At 45.7% G+C, this 17701-nt stretch overlaps 1 protein-coding gene across 2 annotated transcripts in view; it reads right to left on the bottom strand.

The window, feature by feature from the left end:
• Positions 1 to 17701, bottom strand: part of PDS5B (PDS5 cohesin associated factor B) — a 238732-nt gene that overhangs the window by 94803 nt on the left and 126228 nt on the right. For both annotated transcript variants that reach the window (XM_073583194.1, XM_073583193.1), the window contains exons 17-20: positions 16295 to 16410; positions 14926 to 15031; positions 13181 to 13341; positions 12922 to 13045 (exon numbers count right to left, since the gene is read on the bottom strand). In XM_073583194.1, coding sequence (XP_073439295.1) covers positions 12922 to 13045; positions 13181 to 13341; positions 14926 to 15031; positions 16295 to 16410 — 507 coding nt within the window. The remainder of the gene's footprint in view (positions 1 to 12921; positions 13046 to 13180; positions 13342 to 14925; positions 15032 to 16294; positions 16411 to 17701) is intronic.

Raw genomic sequence — 17701 nt, 5'->3', positions numbered from 1 at the left:
TTATATAAGTAGTAAAATCACATTGTAATTACAGCACACAGACACACATAAAAAGAAATTAAATATTAGACACTCAGATCTAAAATAACGAAACAATCTGTAAAGTGTATATAAAAAAAAAAATATTTAAAATGTTATGCCAAAAAATGTGTAATTAAGAACACTTGCATGAGCTCAATAAGGTTGTGCTTTGCTTTTCTAGTGCAGTTCTCAGGCTGAAGGGGTTATAAGTCACCTACCCAAATTGTTTCTATGGTCATGTTGCTCTCTGGAAGATAATGTCATCCACACCTTTATTTGTGCAATCTGTTTCTCTGACTCAAAAATTGCTGTTTCAATGCATACGCAAATGAGGCTTGCGTGCTCTGGGTGCGATAAGAGCACTTCCCAACAAGGCTATGGAGTCTGAGCCAGTGTACAATTTGGTGGACTTGGAGATGATATAAAATGGACAGAATCCGACTTCTAAAATATATAATAAATTGGTTCAGTAGTTCAGTGCAGAATATGCTGTAAATGTTTTGATAACAAAAGATGTGAAATGTCTTATAAACGTCTGTTCTGTTCCTGATCTAAGGATCTTGGCTTTTAGTGGAGATGAATATGTGCTGCACTTTATGTTCATGCTCAGTAGTGAGGCCATGCGGGGAGTTGGAGTCAGAGTTGGAAGACAAGGAAATTGAGGAGTCAGAGGTTTGGCTTACCGACTCCACAGCAGTGCTTCCCAATGCCTCGGACTCCCCAACTATATTATCCATCCCCCTGCTTGACTGTCAGCTCGCTGGCTGTGTAATCAGGCCAGAGACGACAGTCAGCAAAGGAAAACTGGGCTGGGCGGGAAAAGTGTTGAGAAGGCAGAGGTTCGGAAAGTGCTCTCATTGCACCCAGAGAACTTAAGACTCGCTTGCATATAAATTAAAATACATATCTTTTCTGTCAGGGGGCAAAAGAATAAAAGATAATGTCATCCACAGCTTTATTCAGTGAGAAACCGGACTATATAAACAGTTTGTTCTGATTGATTCCCTTTAAGAGCATTAGCAGGATTATTGGTGACTAGTCTAATGGGATTCAACAGAGAACCATAATCCCCGGCATTGGATCTAGCAAAAAGATGGTAGAGTGTTAAAGAGTGACCATCTCCTATCTCAGTAATGGGATAGTCTGTCTTCACTGAATACAGATTGTACATCAAAAATGAGAATTTTGATGACTGATCAATTCTAATGGAGAAACAATCAGATTTCTCTGATAAGATATATTACAAAGTTGCTTACTTTCATATGTAATATTCATTTACTCTTTTAAAAAGGAAAAACAATATTTTAACATCCCACAAGGCAACCATACAACAAAACTAAATACCACCTTTCAAAACCTCTAAAAAGCCATGCACTTAGGAAATACTACATGAGGAAAAAAACAATTGCTTATAGACATGGTTCCTGTGGCGATATAATATATTTAGCTTCCTTCAATTCAAAATAAAAGCCACTGAAGGTCCAAACAAAAGCATAGTTATGGAGAATGAGTGTACGGGCAGCTCGCAGAGAAAAGAATAGTATGGGATATGTAGTACATGAAAAGTACTGTGTGAGAAAGGAACAACAGTTGAGGAGGGAAATATGTTATATAAATGAGCCCAAGACCATCAGAGAAGCAAAAGGAACACGAGAGGTCTGTCTGAATACAGAGCACTCCAATCGTAGAGAGCAGAACATGAGAGAAAAATATGCAATCCTTCAGATAAATGGCATAACAGTAATTGGGCATATTACACCTGTAGTGTGCACATAGATATCCCGGGCGTCCTTCAGTCCAGATGCACGTTTCGCACTGCTTCTACTGGAGGCGCCTCCCGAAGAAGCAATGTGAAACGTGCGTCGGGGCAGAGGGACGCCCAGGATTTCCACGTGCACACCACAGGTATAATATGCCCAATCACTGTTACACCATTTTATCTGAAAGATTGCATATTTTTCTCTTGTGCACCTGATTTGCCAGTAGTGCGGCTTATATTTACACTAGCCGCAGCCTTATAGAAGACTGCAGTACCCAGGACATTGAACTCCCTGTTGTCCATACATAGCATGTATGATTACAGCCTATGTTAGCACAGGTTCAGATTCTCGTGACTGCTATTTGTTCTTGCTTTTTTCCTACAGTTTGCTGCTTTACTTTGTCAAATTTTTAGGTTATCACTACACTGATTATTTAATTGCACTGTTTACATATTTGCATTTTATATCCTTGGATTCAGGATCCATTATAAATTCCACAGTATTGGGTTTGGTTATTGGTTAAGAAGCTTGTATTACGTGGCACCCCATTGTTTTTTTCCCTTTTTTAATACTGTTGTATCAATAAAAACTATGAAGTACGTTTTGTTACCAGTGCATCAATTTCTTTTTGCATCAACCGAAATATTGCATGGGTTTATTACTATTGGACATCATTGTGTGATAATATTGTCCACATCATTGACCAACCTAGAAAGGGGCTTCCTAGGACATTTTCTAAACTAGATGGAGGCCCGATGCTATTGCATCAGGAGGGCGGTAATGTCACGATGGGGGCAGGCTTTGCAGCGTTGAGAGTCTCTCCCCCATGTGCTCACCCACCTATCCACTCTCTCTTTTCCCATGTGCTGACTTCTCCCGTCTGTGCTCTCTTCTTTGAACTGTCTACCCCATGTGCTATTCCCCTTGTCTGCTGTGTCTCTCCTTCCTGTGCTGCGTTCTCCCCTCATGTGCTGTCCGGTTTGAACTGTCTCCCCCCTGTGAGCTTTCTCTCTCCCCCATCTGCTATCTTCTCCTCTCATGTCATCTCTTGTTTGACCTGTGTACCCCATCACTAAACAGTCAGTGCACAGCATGTCAGGAGGAATTTCTATTTAAAGGGGTTTTCCCACAAACGAAAGTTCATTTTAAAAATGGTCTGTATCTGACCATGTACAGAACATACCACAGCTCCTGGTCAGGGGAGGAAGCAAAAGACAATACTGACATTACAGCAGGAGATGACAGATTATACATTTTGTGAAGTAAAATATTGTTTAAAAACAGTCAGTGAAATATTTTACCTCACAAAATGAATCCTCTGTGATCCCCTGCTGTAATGTCAGTATTGTCTTTGGCTTCCTCCCCTGCCCAGGAGATGTGGTATGCTCCGTACACGGTCAGACACAGACAATTTTTAAAATGAACTTTCGTTCGTGGGAAAACCCCTTTAATTTGACCGGCTTCCTCTGCCTATAGACACGTCGCGCATCTGCCGCCGGGATCAGCCGAATTATTCACTGCGCCTGCGTGGAATTCGCGCTGGCGTAGTGCGACGCTGTTCCACTGGTGGTACCGCGCAAGAGGTTGTGTGCGTGTGAGAGAGTGTCGGCGTGTGAGAGAGTGTCGGCGTGTGAGAGAGTGTCGGCGTGTGAGAGAGTGTCGGCGTGTGAGAGAGTGTCGGCGTCTGAGAGAGTGTCGGCGTCTGAGAGAGTGTCGGCGTCTGAGAGAGTGTCGGCGTCTGAGAGAGTGTCGGCGTCTGAGAGAGTGTCGGCGTCTGAGAGAGTGTCGGCGTCTGAGAGAGTGTCGGCGTCTGAGAGAGTGTCGGCGTCTGAGAGAGTGTCGGCGTCTGAGAGAGTGTCGGCGTCTGAGAGAGTGTCGGCGTCTGAGAGAGTGTCGGCGTCTGAGAGTGTCGGCGTCTGAGAGAGTGTCGGCGTCTGAGAGAGTGTCGGCGTCTGAGAGAGTGTCGGCGTCTGAGAGAGTGTCGGCGTCTGAGAGAGTGTCGGCGTCTGAGAGAGTGTCGGCGTCTGAGAGAGTGTCGGCGTCTGAGAGAGTGTCGGCGTCTGAGAGAGTGTCGGCGTCTGAGAGAGTGTCGGCGTCTGAGAGAGTGTCGGCGTCTGAGAGAGTGTCGGCGTCTGAGAGAGTGTCGGCGTCTGAGAGAGTGTCGGCGTCTGAGAGAGTGTCGGCGTCTGAGAGAGTGTCGGCGTCTGAGAGAGTGTCGGCGTCTGAGAGAGTGTCGGCGTCTGAGAGAGTGTCGGCGTCTGAGAGAGTGTCGGCGTCTGAGAGAGTGTCGGCGTCTGAGAGAGTGTCGGCGTCTGAGAGAGTGTCGGCGTCTGAGAGAGTGTCGGCGTCTGAGAGAGTGTCGGCGTCTGAGAGAGTGTCGGCGTCTGAGAGAGTGTCGGCGTCTGAGAGAGTGTCGGCGTCTGAGAGAGTGTCGGCGTCTGAGAGAGTGTCGGCGTCTGAGAGAGTGTCGGCGTCTGAGAGAGTGTCGGCGTGTGAGAGAGTGTCGGCGTGTGAGAGAGTGTCGGCGTGTGAGAGAGTGTCGGCGTGTGAGAGAGTGTAGGCGTGTGAGAGAGTGTAGGCGTGTGAGAGAGTGTAGGCGTGAGAGAGTGTAGGCGTGTGAGAGAGTGTAGGCGTGTGAGAGAGTGTAGGCGTGTGAGAGAGTGTATATGAGAGTGTATGAGTGTGAGAGAGTGTATGAGTGTGAGAGAGTGTATGAGTGTGAGAGAGTGTATGAGTGTGAGAGAGTGTATGAGTGTGAGAGAGTGTATGAGTGTGAGAGAGTGTATGAGTGTGAGAGAGTGTATGAGTGTGAGAGAGTGTATGAGTGTGAGAGAGTGTATGAGTGTGAGAGAGTGTATGAGTGTGAGAGAGTGTATGAGTGTGAGAGAGTGTATGAGTGTGAGAGAGTGTATGAGTGTGAGAGTGTATGAGTGTGAGAGAGTATGAGTGTGAGAGAGTGTATGAGTGTGAGAGAGTGTATGAGTGTGAGAGAGTGTATGAGTGTGAGAGAGTGTATGAGTGTGAGAGAGTGTATGAGTGTGAGAGAGTGTATGAGTGTGAGAGAGTGTATGAGTGTGAGAGTGTGAGTGTGAGAGAGTGTATGAGTGTGAGAGAGTGTATGAGTGTGAGAGAGTGTATGAGTGTGAGAGAGTATGAGTTTGAGAGAGTATGAGTTTGAGAGAGTATGAGAGTGTGTGCGACAGTGTTCCGCTGGTGTTAACAGCAGCAGTTTCCATATTGAGACACCCATCACTTGGGTGTCCCAATATGGCGCGGTCGGTGAACTTCCTCCGCTTGGAATTCTGGGATACGGTGACATCTGGACAGAAATTAGAAGAATTATATAGATAGATGAGGTATAATTTCAATCACAGAGATGTGCCCAGAGTAGATCCGACCTGAAGAAGACCTTGAGGGTTGGTGTGTGCTTGGGGAGGACTGCAAAAATTAAAGTTAAGGGAACAATTCGCAGGACCGTGGTTGTCAATGGCGATGCAGAGATTTGCAGGTGTTCGAGTAAAGATCGAGGGAAGATGTGGACAACATGATCACATCTCCCTGGAGCGATGTGGCATTAATAGGAGGATGCTGCCCTGAAAAGAAGCAGACAGACCGAAAGATAACACCCTCCCCTCCATTCAAGCCTGAAAGGGGCAGATGCATGGCTGGATGGAGCAAAATGGAAGTATGGCCTAGTCGGCCGAAAAGCCACCTGCTAGACACCTCCAGTGTGGAAAGGGCTCTCCAAAGGGGAAAAGTCTTAAGTTACTCACCGGTTAACGGTATTTTTCGGAGTCCATGACAGCACCACCTGAGAGAGGGGATCCGCCCTTCAGGAACAGGAAACCTACAGATACAAAAGGGCGGCACCTCTCCCACGCATCATTTGGATTACAGAGCACAAGAGGACCTCCAAGGTTAATGCATGATTTATGTACAGTACTATTATCTAATTTATCACCAGTGGACATATACAAGAGGAAGAAGTGCGCACCCAAATTAAACTAAAGGGAGGGAACATACGGGTGCTGTCATGGACTCCAAAAAATACCGTTAACCGGTGAGTAACTAAGACTTTATTCGGTCGTCCATGACAGCACCACCTGAGAGAATTAGAGAGTAATAACTACTTTAGGGAGGGACCACAGCCTGCAGTACCCTTATAACAAAGGAGAGGTCTGCGGAAGCACCCAGGTCTAGCCTATAATGACTATAAAAGGTGCTCGGAGAGGACCAAGTAGCCGCCTTACATATCTGGTCAATGGAGACTTCCGATCTCTCAGCCCATGAGGTCGCCATGGCTCTGGTGGAATGCGCACTCAGCTTCCCAGGTGCCGACCTGCCTTTTGAGGTGTATGCTATTGAAATCGCCTCTCTAATCCACCTGGCTAGTGTATTTTTGGACGCTCTAAAACCTTTCCTAGGGCCTTGATCGGTGACAAACAGGGCATTATCTTTCTTCCAGGGATCGGTAACTGCCAGATATTCTATGAGGCATCTCCTAACATCCGGGGTGTGTAGTTTCTCTTCCTTCTCGTTAGCTGGATTAGGGAGGAAGGATGGAAGGACTATTTCCTGTGTCCTATGAAAGCTAGAAACTACCTTAGGTAAGTACGCTGGATCAGGCCTAAGTATTACCCTATCGTCTTTAAACTGTATATAAGGAGGACGCCTAGATAATGCATGGATGTCGCATACTCTATGAGCTGACGTCAGAGCTACCAGGAAAGCTACTTTGAGGGACAGCTTTTTTATGGAAGCTGATGAGATAGGTTCAAATGGAGCTTCCGTCATAGCTGAGAGGACTAGGTTCAAGTCCCACGGCATGAATCTATCCTTCACTATTGGCCTGGATCTACCTGCCGCCTTAATGAATCTACCGACCCAGTAATTACCCGCGATGTTGCAGCTAAAGAGGGCCCCCAATACTGATATTTGTACTTTAAGGGTACTGGTGGAAAGCACCATGTCCAGACCTTTCTGTAGAAACTCTAAGATTTGAATTATAGGCGCTGAATCCCAGCGACTACTCCTGAGTTCTGAAGGAATTTTTTCCAAATTCAGACGTAAATTTGGGTAGTAATGATTTTTCTACTTTTAAGTAGGGTGTTAATCAGGTCTGGGGAGAAACCTTTATCTTTTAGCAGTGACCGTTCAAACTCCACGCCGTCAGATGTAGGCCAGCCACCTGAGGATGGAAAACTGGGCCCTGGGATAGGAGATCAGGGATGTCCGGAAGAACCCAAGGATCGAACACCGACATGGTCCTGAGGCATGAGAACCATGCCCTCCTGGGCCAAAATGGAGCGATAACTATAACCCTTGCTCTGTCTTTTCTGATTTTCCTCATCACCAGGGGTAGTAGAGATAGGGGAGGGAAGGCGTAGGCTAGCCTGAAGTCCCACTTTATCAGAAAGGCATCTACCGCCAGAGGATTCTCTCTGGGATTTTAGGGAGCAGAATTGTCTTAATTTCCTGTTTTCTTTGGTGGCGAAGAGATCTACCTCTGGTTGCCCCCACTTTTGTACAATCAGGTTGAAGATGGAGGTTTTTATGGCCCATTCTCTTTGCTTTAGCAGATTGCGGCTTAAGAAATCTGCCGTGATGTTTTTTCCCTTTTATATGTAGAGCTGTTAAAGATAGAAAATGCTGCTCTGCTAGATGGAACAAACGCTCTGCTACATTCATCAGGGGCTTGGAACGAGTCCCGCCTTGGTGGTTGATATAAGCCACGGTGACCTGATTGTCGGAGAACACTCGTACGTGATGGCCCTGTAGATACACAAGGAGCTTTTTAGCCGCCTGCTCCACTGCTGTCAATTCTTTCAGGTTAGATGACATTTCTATCTGATGATGCTCCCATAGGCCCTGGACCAGAATCTCACCCATATGAGCCCCCCAACCGGAAGGGCTAGCATCCGTGGTGACTATGCGGGTTATGTTATACTCCCAGGGTACCCCTCTGGATAAATTATCCTTGTCTAGCCACCACTCTAGGGACTCCCTTGTGTTTCGGGACAAGGTTAGCTGGCCCTCCAAGTAACCCCCATGGACTCTTTGATGTAATAAAACCTCGCCCTGTAGTTTCCTTGCATGAAACTGGGTCCACTGGACTGCCGGGATACAGGACGAGAGAGAACCTAGAAGGGACATGGCTTTCCTGAGGGACATGGTGGGGTTATTGGAAGCGTTCAGGACCTGGTAGTGTAGGCGAACAAGCTTCTCCGGAGGCAGACGGCATTCCTGTTTCTCAGAATCTAGGATTAGGCCTAAGAATTGCTGGACTCTCATCGGCTGTAATCAAGATTTTTTTATGTTCAGCAACCATCCTAACCGCTCTAGGGCAGACAATGCCCTCTGTAGCTGTTCCAAACAATGATCCGCCGTTTTGCCTACAATAAGGAAGTCATCCAAGTAGGGGACTACTAGAATGTCTGATTCACGCAGATGGGCCATAACTTCCGCTACCACTTTCTGCCACCCCAAAGGGGAGGGCCGCATATTGGAAATGTCGAACTGACCCATCTAACTAAACCGCCACTCTGAGGAAACGCTGATGAGATGCATGAATGGGTATATGGTAGTAGGCGTCTTTTAAATCTACACCACCATAAAGCAATTTTGAAACAGCAATTTTATTGTGGCATTGATTGTTTCCATTTTGAACGGACGTATGACCAGAAACTCGTTGAGGGTCTTAAGATTTATTATAGTCCTAAAGGAGCTGTCTGGCTTGCGGACCAGGAACAGAGGGGAGTAGAAACCTTTCCCCCTTTCTCCCTCTGGAACCTCTGTTAGGACCTTCTTGCCGCATAGATCACGAACCTCTGCCTCCAGGGCAGCTTGTTCTGATGTGGAAGACCTGAGTGGGGTGACCTTAAATCGATCTTGGGGAACCCAGGAGAATTCTAGTCATAGTCCCGCAGCTATCACCCCCAGTATCCAGTTGCTACTAGAGATCAGCGACCAGGCTGGGTAGAAGGCAGCTAGTCTCCCTCCTACCGGGGCAACTAGTCATTGGGGCGGCTTTTTAGTGTCGCGTGCTGGACCTGCCTGGTGCCCCCCTCCTCCAAACATAAATCCTGTACCTTTTCTTCTTTTTTCATCCCATCTGCCCTGATCTCTGGACGGCCTTCTACGGAAATATCCTTTCCTGGTAAAGGGACGTCTATAAGAAGGGTTCGGAAGACTGGGGAATTTCTTTTTATCATCCCCAGCTTTTTCTAACAGTTCGTCCAGGACGGGGCCGAATAGATATTCCCCCTCACACGGAATGGAACAGAGTCGGGACCTGGCCTGAATATCTCCCGGCCAGCACTTTATCCAGAGCGCCCTTCGAGCTGCATTAGACAATCCCGCGGTCCTAGCCTCCATCCTTGCAGTTTTCCGAATGGATGCTCTCGAGGCTCCGTGTTTCAGCTGGGAATCCAGTTGATCTAGCCAGACCATCATGGATCTGGCTGTACAAGTGGCAGCTATCACTGGTCTTAGCGCGCCCGCTGACATCTCCCATGTTCCCTTTAGAAAAGAATCCACTTTTTTATCCAGCGGATCTTTCAAGGAGGCCATGTCGTCAAAAGGTATGGAGGATTTTTTGGAGGCTTTGGCTACTGCCGCGTCCAGCTTAGGGGCCTTATCCGATCTGCTTACCACTGGGTCAACAAAAGGGTACCTCCGCTTGAAGGCTGGTGGCATGGTGCCCCTTTTTTAAGGCCTCTTCCATTCTCTATCAGGCTCTGGACTTTATCGTTTAATGGAAAAGCCCTGCGCTTCCTGGGATCTAGACCCCCGAACATCATGTCCTGTGCTGAGAGTTCCGGCTTTGTGTCTGCTACCCCCATGGTTGACCTTATTGCTTAAACTAGCCTATGCATTTGGTCTAAGGGGAAGCAGAACCGGCTAGAGTCTTCATCCGAAGACGACGAAGAGGAGGCCGGGGAGTCTAAGGAGTTATCGTCTTTCCTAGCGGCAACCGAGGATTCCGAGCCTGAAAAACTAGACTCTCTTCTCCTAGAAGATTCCCCTTCAGAAAGGGCTTTCATCTCTGTCCTGATTATCTCCCTCAGGCTTGTAGTGAAGTCAGGCGTCTCTTCCGCTACCTGTATAAACGGGGGAGAGTGTAAGAGCCTGTCAATCTACCCATGGACTAACGTTCCCTATCAACCCCTACCGTCTGTCGCACGCATGGCTGACATAACTTTTTAGGGTGGCCATCTGGCAAGGGGCAACTACAGAGGGCCCATTCCCTGTACTTCTGTTTTCCCTTAGCTTTCCTCCCCTGCGAAAAAACATAAGGGAACACTGCATCAGGGTACATTCACGGAGATCTCTTACCACTGCAGATGAAGCAGGTACCGGATCACGGAGGGAGGCAGGGGGATCCTTTAGTCTGGAGGAACTTCTGCGGCTCTGTCCGCTCATTCGTCCTTGCTTCTTTTGCTGGCCACTCGTATGCTTCACTGTGGCCTGTTTCTGCGGGCGCTCCTGTGCCTCATCCTGCTGGTCTATGGGGGCTTTCGTCGTATCCATTGCTGGGCCTTCGGAAGCACCCCAGCAGCGTCCCCGCCTGCCTTATAAGGCCTCCTGATGTCCAGGTCAGCAGGCAGCAGGGTTCTGGCCGTGGCACCTCCCACCCGGGACCCTCCCGCGACCTCCCCGGTCCCCCACCCAAGGACAGGCACGCATCCGCAGCGCACACCGGAAAGCCGGCCGGCACCCGACTTCCAGTTTCGGCGTTCCTGGCCCCACCCCTTCCACCGCGTCAATTCCGCCGCTCACCTGAGACCGCAGGAGCGCGTGGAATGGAGCCGGCATGGCACCCCTGGCCCGGAATGCCTCCATCCCCCACATGCGCCGCCCTGCGCCCGCCAACGCCTGCCCGGATGAGGAGAGGACCAGACCCCGGGGGGAACGCACCAGGAGGGGCCCACGGCATACATACCTCCTGGTGCTGGCACTCTGGAGGCGGCTGTCCACCGGACCCTTTGCTCCACCTGCTCTGTCCACTGCCGTGGCGACCTACCCGGCCCCACTGTGGCGTTTCCAGGGACCCCGCGCTGACCGAGGTAGGAGATCCCCCCGCTACCTGGGTCAGTCAGCAGGCCTGGGAATATCCTCGATGATCCATGACGGACGATCTGTAGGAAGTCCTGTCCTCTAGGAACAGGAAACCAACTGATGCGTGGGAGAGGTGCCGCCCTTTTGTATCTGTAGGTTTCCTTTTCCTGAAGGGCGGATCCCCTCTCTCAGGTGGTGCTGTCATGGACGACCGAATAAATTAATAATACTAATAATAATAAACAGAGGGCAGTGGAATAAAGTTAGATCCAAAATAAACATCTCGAAGAGCAAGAAAAAATGGAAGGCCCGTGGCTTCTCCCTGTATCTGTATGGGCAGGGGTGACACAATGGCAGGCCAGGGAAGAATGCAGAGAGGAACCCAAGGAATGGGAAAGAAATCCTCCAAGATATGAATAGAAGTATCTTAAGTAGCAACAACCAGAAAAGAGAAAGAGGGAGAGAAAAGATACCTGTCCGGCGTCTTCAAGCGCCCATGAGTTCACTCCTTCATAGACCTCACACAACTTTGCAGACTCCAGCAATTTGCTGCAGCAGCAGAGGACAAGTGTCCCACAAAATATAGGGTGTCACTTATAGGTAGACCTCATGCTGTGTCATCACCGGACTAAGCGAAGTGAAAGAAGATGGGGGACATGCACGACAAAAGAAAAAACAACTAAAAAAGGAGCAGCAGACCTAAGAAAGTAGTGCATCTCCTAAAACTATTAGGCTAAACCTTAGCGTCTAATGACCAAAGAAATGGTATAGCACATTGGGCAGAGTTGATGCTTATTCTTCTTCCTAGGTTCAGCCTTCTAGGAGCAAAACCACTGTGTGCCCCAATATTATAAATCAAATATATAATAAAAAAAAAAACCTTTATTACTTAAGAGGAATAGGACATGATAAATCACAGGAAAGATACATTCATTCATAGCGATCTATGTGCCACATAGACATCAGTCATCTTCTTGTGATAACAGTTAGCAAGGAAGCGAGTGGAAAAACGTTGCCTTTTAATATTTCTTGTCATAAAAATTGATTAAGACAACCCATTCTGGAAACTCTCATCTAGCGCCTATAAAGTCACAGCTTTCCATGAAGGAAAAGGGATGGCCCGAAGGCAAAGTATTTTTCTCTTAACTCCCTATGTAACCCCATAATCTAAGCTATTTTATAATATGCTTGCTTTGAAAATTCCTTGCCATTTCTTCACTGCACTAACTGGTTTTATATTTTTTCCTTATTTCCTGTCTTGATGACTATCTGTCTGAGAATCTCAGTGCATGCAGTTAGAGGAAGAATGCTTTGCCTTCGGACCACCCCTTTAAGTATCTTTTGTTAAAATTTTGAATTATGTCATTCCTCCTCCTACATGGAAACAGGAACAAATTGACAATTGAGTGTTACCTTGCCTCTTATCAACAGTGTCTGCAGGGCAGAGAGCATCCCCAAACTGGTAACATACAGCTGTTAATTTACCCATTCATTTCTAGGAGAGATTCTGAGTGAAAATGTGAAGTACAGTATTCAGATGTACGGGACATCTTGTTCTCCAGGATCCATTTTTGTGCTTGCGACGCCATTTTGTTGTTTACAAGTTAAATTTTGTAACTTAACTAGGGGAAAGTTCACGGTTGTTATGAAACCTGACTGTACCAGCTTGTACAAGATATGAGATATGAGACCCTGAAGAATGTGCTATTGTTCTATTTTCTACGTCACGAAGCTAGGGACATATTCCGATTTTCTTGCAATACTATTGGCTTATAAAGTAAATGTATTACGACGATGTTATTGGTAGCTGTGTACTTTGAATAATTAAGCAAAAAATACTATAAACAGAGGTGACATAATAAACGGGGTTAGCGATCTCCTTTGATCCTCCCATACAGAGACACATCTCCGTCTGGTCATTTCAGTTGCTAGCAATGCCTTGTGGATTAATTTGGAAATCACCTGGTCAACCGTGAAGGGTTAATTTAGTCCTCCCTCAACAAAAATACAAGCATTTATTAAAACAAACATATGCAGAGGTGAACGTTCCTCCATTACTTTAGCTAATGTCTTTAAATCCTACCTCAAATATTTGGGCAAACTGTGTCTCTTTGCTGGAAAATATAGCATGTATACAATGGATAGAGTACTTGGCTTGCCGGAGAGGTCCCTTTTTAGCTTTCTGTTGTAAAACTGGAAGCAAAGCACTAAAAAAAAAAACAAATTTAGGCATTTATAACATTGCAATAAAATGGTAAGAGAGAAAACAAAATGTAGAAATGTCAAATTGTTGATAAAAAATAATTCTAGACTGTTGTTCCTACCACAAAACCATAACTTACGATCTAATGTGAGGGAAGTCGTCCTCAATTTTGTTCCCTGTGTTTCTGAATATCTGCAGAGCAGCCTCCGCTACCTTTTCATCATCCATTTTAAGACAAGCCAAGAGGGATTCAAAAGTTTCAGCTGAATGAAATGAGATGGGATGTGTAAAAGAGAGCACCTAGAGTGGGAAAAACAAAACTACACCTGTGAGAATAGGAGAAAACGATCATGTACAACATATTCCAGGATGCACTCAGTTACCTCACCAAAGAGGGACACATGAAAATTATTCACACAAGGATTTTATGGGTCTTTCTGCAAAGTATGGAAAAATCCACAACAATCAGAAGTTACACTGTAATAAATTAGTACATCAAGCTTGCATCTAAATGTGAAGAGAGCAAAAAATTTAAAAAAAAAAGCAACAGCTTACATGAAAAAGAAATGAGGACAGAATGATGAAAGTCTGCTCAAAACCGGAAAAAGGTTCTGTAGGGCGAGTATATTTTATGTGGCTTCAGAGAAAATACACCTGGCTGCAATCGTGCAGCTAGGCTCTGATTCATGGTGCCCACACTTTAAATAGCATGAAACAAATGACAGGATCCCTTTATAGGTAATCTGTCAGTAGTATTAACCCTCCTAAGCTGTCTATATGGGTGTGCAAGTCATTAAAATTTGCACAAAAAAAATTGATCCCATAATATCTGCAATCCGATGTCTTATAGAAGAGAAACACCTTTTATTACACTCACTGCGGGGCGGTCTGGTCCAAGGGATGTAGCTGGTCTTGGTCCGGTGCCCCCCTTCTTTTTGCTATGCCATCCTTCTTGCTTCGTGTGGATGACAAGTCCCTAAGTAATCCACAGATTCTTCCCCGGCATTGCGCTCCTGCCCAGGCGTAGTTCTCTGCCCTGACTAAGGCAGAGTAAAGTACTGCAGTGCGCATGTGCTGGGGGATTTTAACCTTTCCCGATGCCTGAACACCGCTGTACTTTACTCGGCCCTAGTGAGGGCAGAGAAGTATGCCTGCGCAGCAGCACGATGCCGGGGAGACGGTGTGGATAACGTAGGAACGAGTCGTCCACACGAAGCAAGGAGGACAACATAGCAAAAAGAAGGGAGGCACCGGACCAAGACCAGCTACACTCCTTGGACCGGACCCGTCCCCAGCTGTCAGTTTTGCCTGGATGGTTATCCAAAAAAAAACCAAAAAAAAAAAAAACAGTGGAACCCACGACGTGGTTTTTTTTTTTTTTTTAATTTATTTAGAGCGCAGGTCCCAGCTGATGAATACTCCAATCAGCTGCCGCCTGCGCTCACTGTTATTAGCGGCAGCAGGCATTGGTTGATGGGAGCAGTAGCCCCATCAGTCGACGCCAGTGTGCGGAGGTAAACTTTTTACCTCCGATAACAGCTGCGGGCTCAAGCTGTCATTTGACAGCGTGGGAACCGCGGCTGTGACTGGCGGTAATGATTTTACCGCCGATCAGAAACAGTGTTTGCCGTGCTGTCATGCACATGACAGCGCAGCAAACACCCGGTGTTCGGGGTGCTGATCCAGAAAAATAATACTGACTTCCTGGTGGTGCCCGAACAGTAGGTATTCGGTAAGGATGCCGAACTTTACTGTTCGGGTTCGCCCATCTCTAGTCACAACTTGTGGGTAACATGAAAAGAGTGGCTGAAAAGAAGGACCAGCAACTATAAACAATTAATACTGCTATATTATAATAAAAGCCTGTAAGTTAAAGTCATTTACCTTAAGTAATTCTAGGCCTGCCCTGATTGCTTGATCTGTCGACACACCTTCATCTTCATCGTCAGCTGTGCCGTCTATGGACTTGTTCACCAGCTTAATGAGGGAACTTGTAAAGAAAACAATCAAACAAATGAGTGTATATTACTAAGAGCTAAGAGCATATACAACTGGGGTGATGCACTCCTGTGCCAGCACAGTTCCAAAAGTGAAAACACTAGAACTGCTCTATATAGATACATGAATGTCTATATCCAACCAACATGGATACAATCATGCTGATAATCTTTCATCTATTATTCTAATCAAACCCACAATTAGCTACTTTGATGTTTAAAAAAAAAAAAAAAAAATGCCAGATTTTACAACTCTGTCCAGAGTCACTATATGAGGTAATAACTTTGGAACACTGCAACATATCCCAGTGATTCTGGGACTCTGAAAATTGGAGTTCAGATTTTTCTGGATTGGTGTGAGGATGCCATGTCACATTGGCAGAACCCCCAAAGTGACAGAACGGCGGAAACCACCCATAAGTGAACTAATTTTACAAACTACACTTCCCAATGAATTCATCTAGTGGTGCAGTGATCAAATTGACACCACATGCACCTAACAGAATTTTATACCATAGAGTGATGAAGAAAGGATAATTACATTTTTACAGCTAAAATGTTGTTTTAGCCCCCGATTTTTAATTTTTGTAAGGGCTAATAGGAAAAAACCGACCTCACAGCTTGTTGTGCAATTATTCCTGAGTGCGCAAATACCCAACATGTAATCCGGAACTACTTTTCAGGCACAGTGCAAAAGGGAGGGAGTGCCATATTATAGTGCAGATTTAACCATTACGGTAGGCAGGTTGCCATGACCCACTGGGAGAGCCCCTGAGTTCCCAGAACTGCAGACAAAAATGACAAATGCTTGTTTTTGTTCTTCAACAGTGGACAACGATAAACGCTAGTGGTCCTGAAGAGCCTTTTTCATGGAAAGCTCAGTGGGGGGGTTTCACAACCATCTAAAAAACAACATGTGCACACAGCCTAAAAGGGATTGAGTAAGAGAATTCTTTTTAAGCCCCCGAAATTAGTATTACGTTTTCTGGGAAGGGGATCAGTTTCCTGAGCGTTTAAAAACACTAACGTGGGCACATAGCCTAAGTGAATGGTGTCACTCAAAACTTGCACTGCAAAAAAAATAAATAAATAATAAGCCATGGGGGGAGATGATCTTTCAAAAAAAAAAAAAAGAAACATTGCCTGTCATACAGGTGTTTAATTTATTTACGAGAAAATGCACAATTCCTGCACCTGAGCAGCCCCTGTGCACACATCCTTTCTTTACACAGATAACATAACACACAATTTCTTACCTTATCGACTCTGTGTCAATGTGTACGGGTGCTATCCGTTCAAGCAGAAACTTCATCATTTCCAGAAAAGGATTTGTTGGCTGCTTGGGATTTCCTAGTTTCTTAGTAATGTCACGCTTTTATTGTTAAAGAAAATGGAGAGAAGAATTAGCTTAACCTTTTATATTACATATTATTTATCAAATTATAAGGAGCGTGACTTACAGTCTGTTTGAAACAGATGTTCAACAAAAAGGCAGAAAAACTATTACATGAAAAGATGCTGCAAAAATCTGGACTAGAGCATTAAAATCGGCTTAACATCACACAAACAGCTAGCGCAATGGATGTGCCGTTTAGCGTGTCCTACAAACTGTATTCCGCGCATTCTGATTGAGCCAAGCGACTCTTTGCTTTTTATTGGACTTTCATATCTTTTAGCTGCTTTGCGTCTTTAAAAACGTAGTTAAAAGAAGCTCTAAAGACTGAATACTTGCACAGCAAGACGATTTTACACTGCAGTGCAGATTTCATTCTTTTTACCATTTATTAAGCATTTTTTTCAGGCAGTTTATGGTCAGTAGCCGCCTGAAAAAGATGTGCAAAATGGGAGGACATGATCTGTGTCCTCTGCACTCAGTGAGCAGATCATTGTTAAAAGTGATCCAAATCAGCAAGTATTAAAATTAGATCATCTCTGAGCTGCTCACAGAGGATTGCTGTGGACATCAATCAAGTGATTTTAGTTTATTCCAGACAGATAAAAAATAAATCCTCCTATTCACCGCTTTGTTCCTAGAACTAATCAAAAAAAACAAAACAAAAATGAACAAAACAGATGCGAGGATGCCGCTTGCTTCATTCTTTAGTCTTACTCAGTAGTCCACCACAGTCACCCATATAGAAGGACATACACTAGACTTTATCCTCACCCGCCTATGCTCCCTTATCTAACCACTATTTATTCACTTTCGGATTCCTCTCCTCCTTGCCAGCCACCTAAGTCCGGCAACTAGCATAACGCACCCAGAAGAAACCTCACACACCTGGACATTCACATACTCTCTTTATTCTACCACTGTCCTCAAACTATTCACTCCACAACAAAGACAGCAGCAGTTTTTTGCAATGCCACACTCGCATCAGCTACTGACTCTGTCGCCCCTCATGTGCATGGCAGAGTGTGAGAAACCAATAGACAACTCTGGCACAACAGCCTCAATAAAACGATTTGGCATGTTTCCAAGGTTGTGGAGCAGCGCTGGAAGAAACGCACTAGGTAGATGACAACACATTTAAACACATTTAAACAAGTCAACCTTCACCTCAGGTAAAGTGAACTACTTCACGTCCCTCATATCTTCCTTATCCCACAATCTCAGTTATTCAACACTTAATTCCCACTTCCGCCCACCACTGCGACCTCCA

Source organism: Dendrobates tinctorius, unplaced genomic scaffold (assembly GCF_039654945.1).
Source record: "Dendrobates tinctorius isolate UK_male_01 unplaced genomic scaffold, ASM3965494v1 ptg000075l, whole genome shotgun sequence".
Taxonomy (NCBI): Eukaryota; Metazoa; Chordata; class Amphibia; order Anura; family Dendrobatidae; genus Dendrobates; species Dendrobates tinctorius.
Note: the sequence above shows the minus strand (reverse complement) of the source record. Positions and strands in the feature narration are given on the sequence as shown.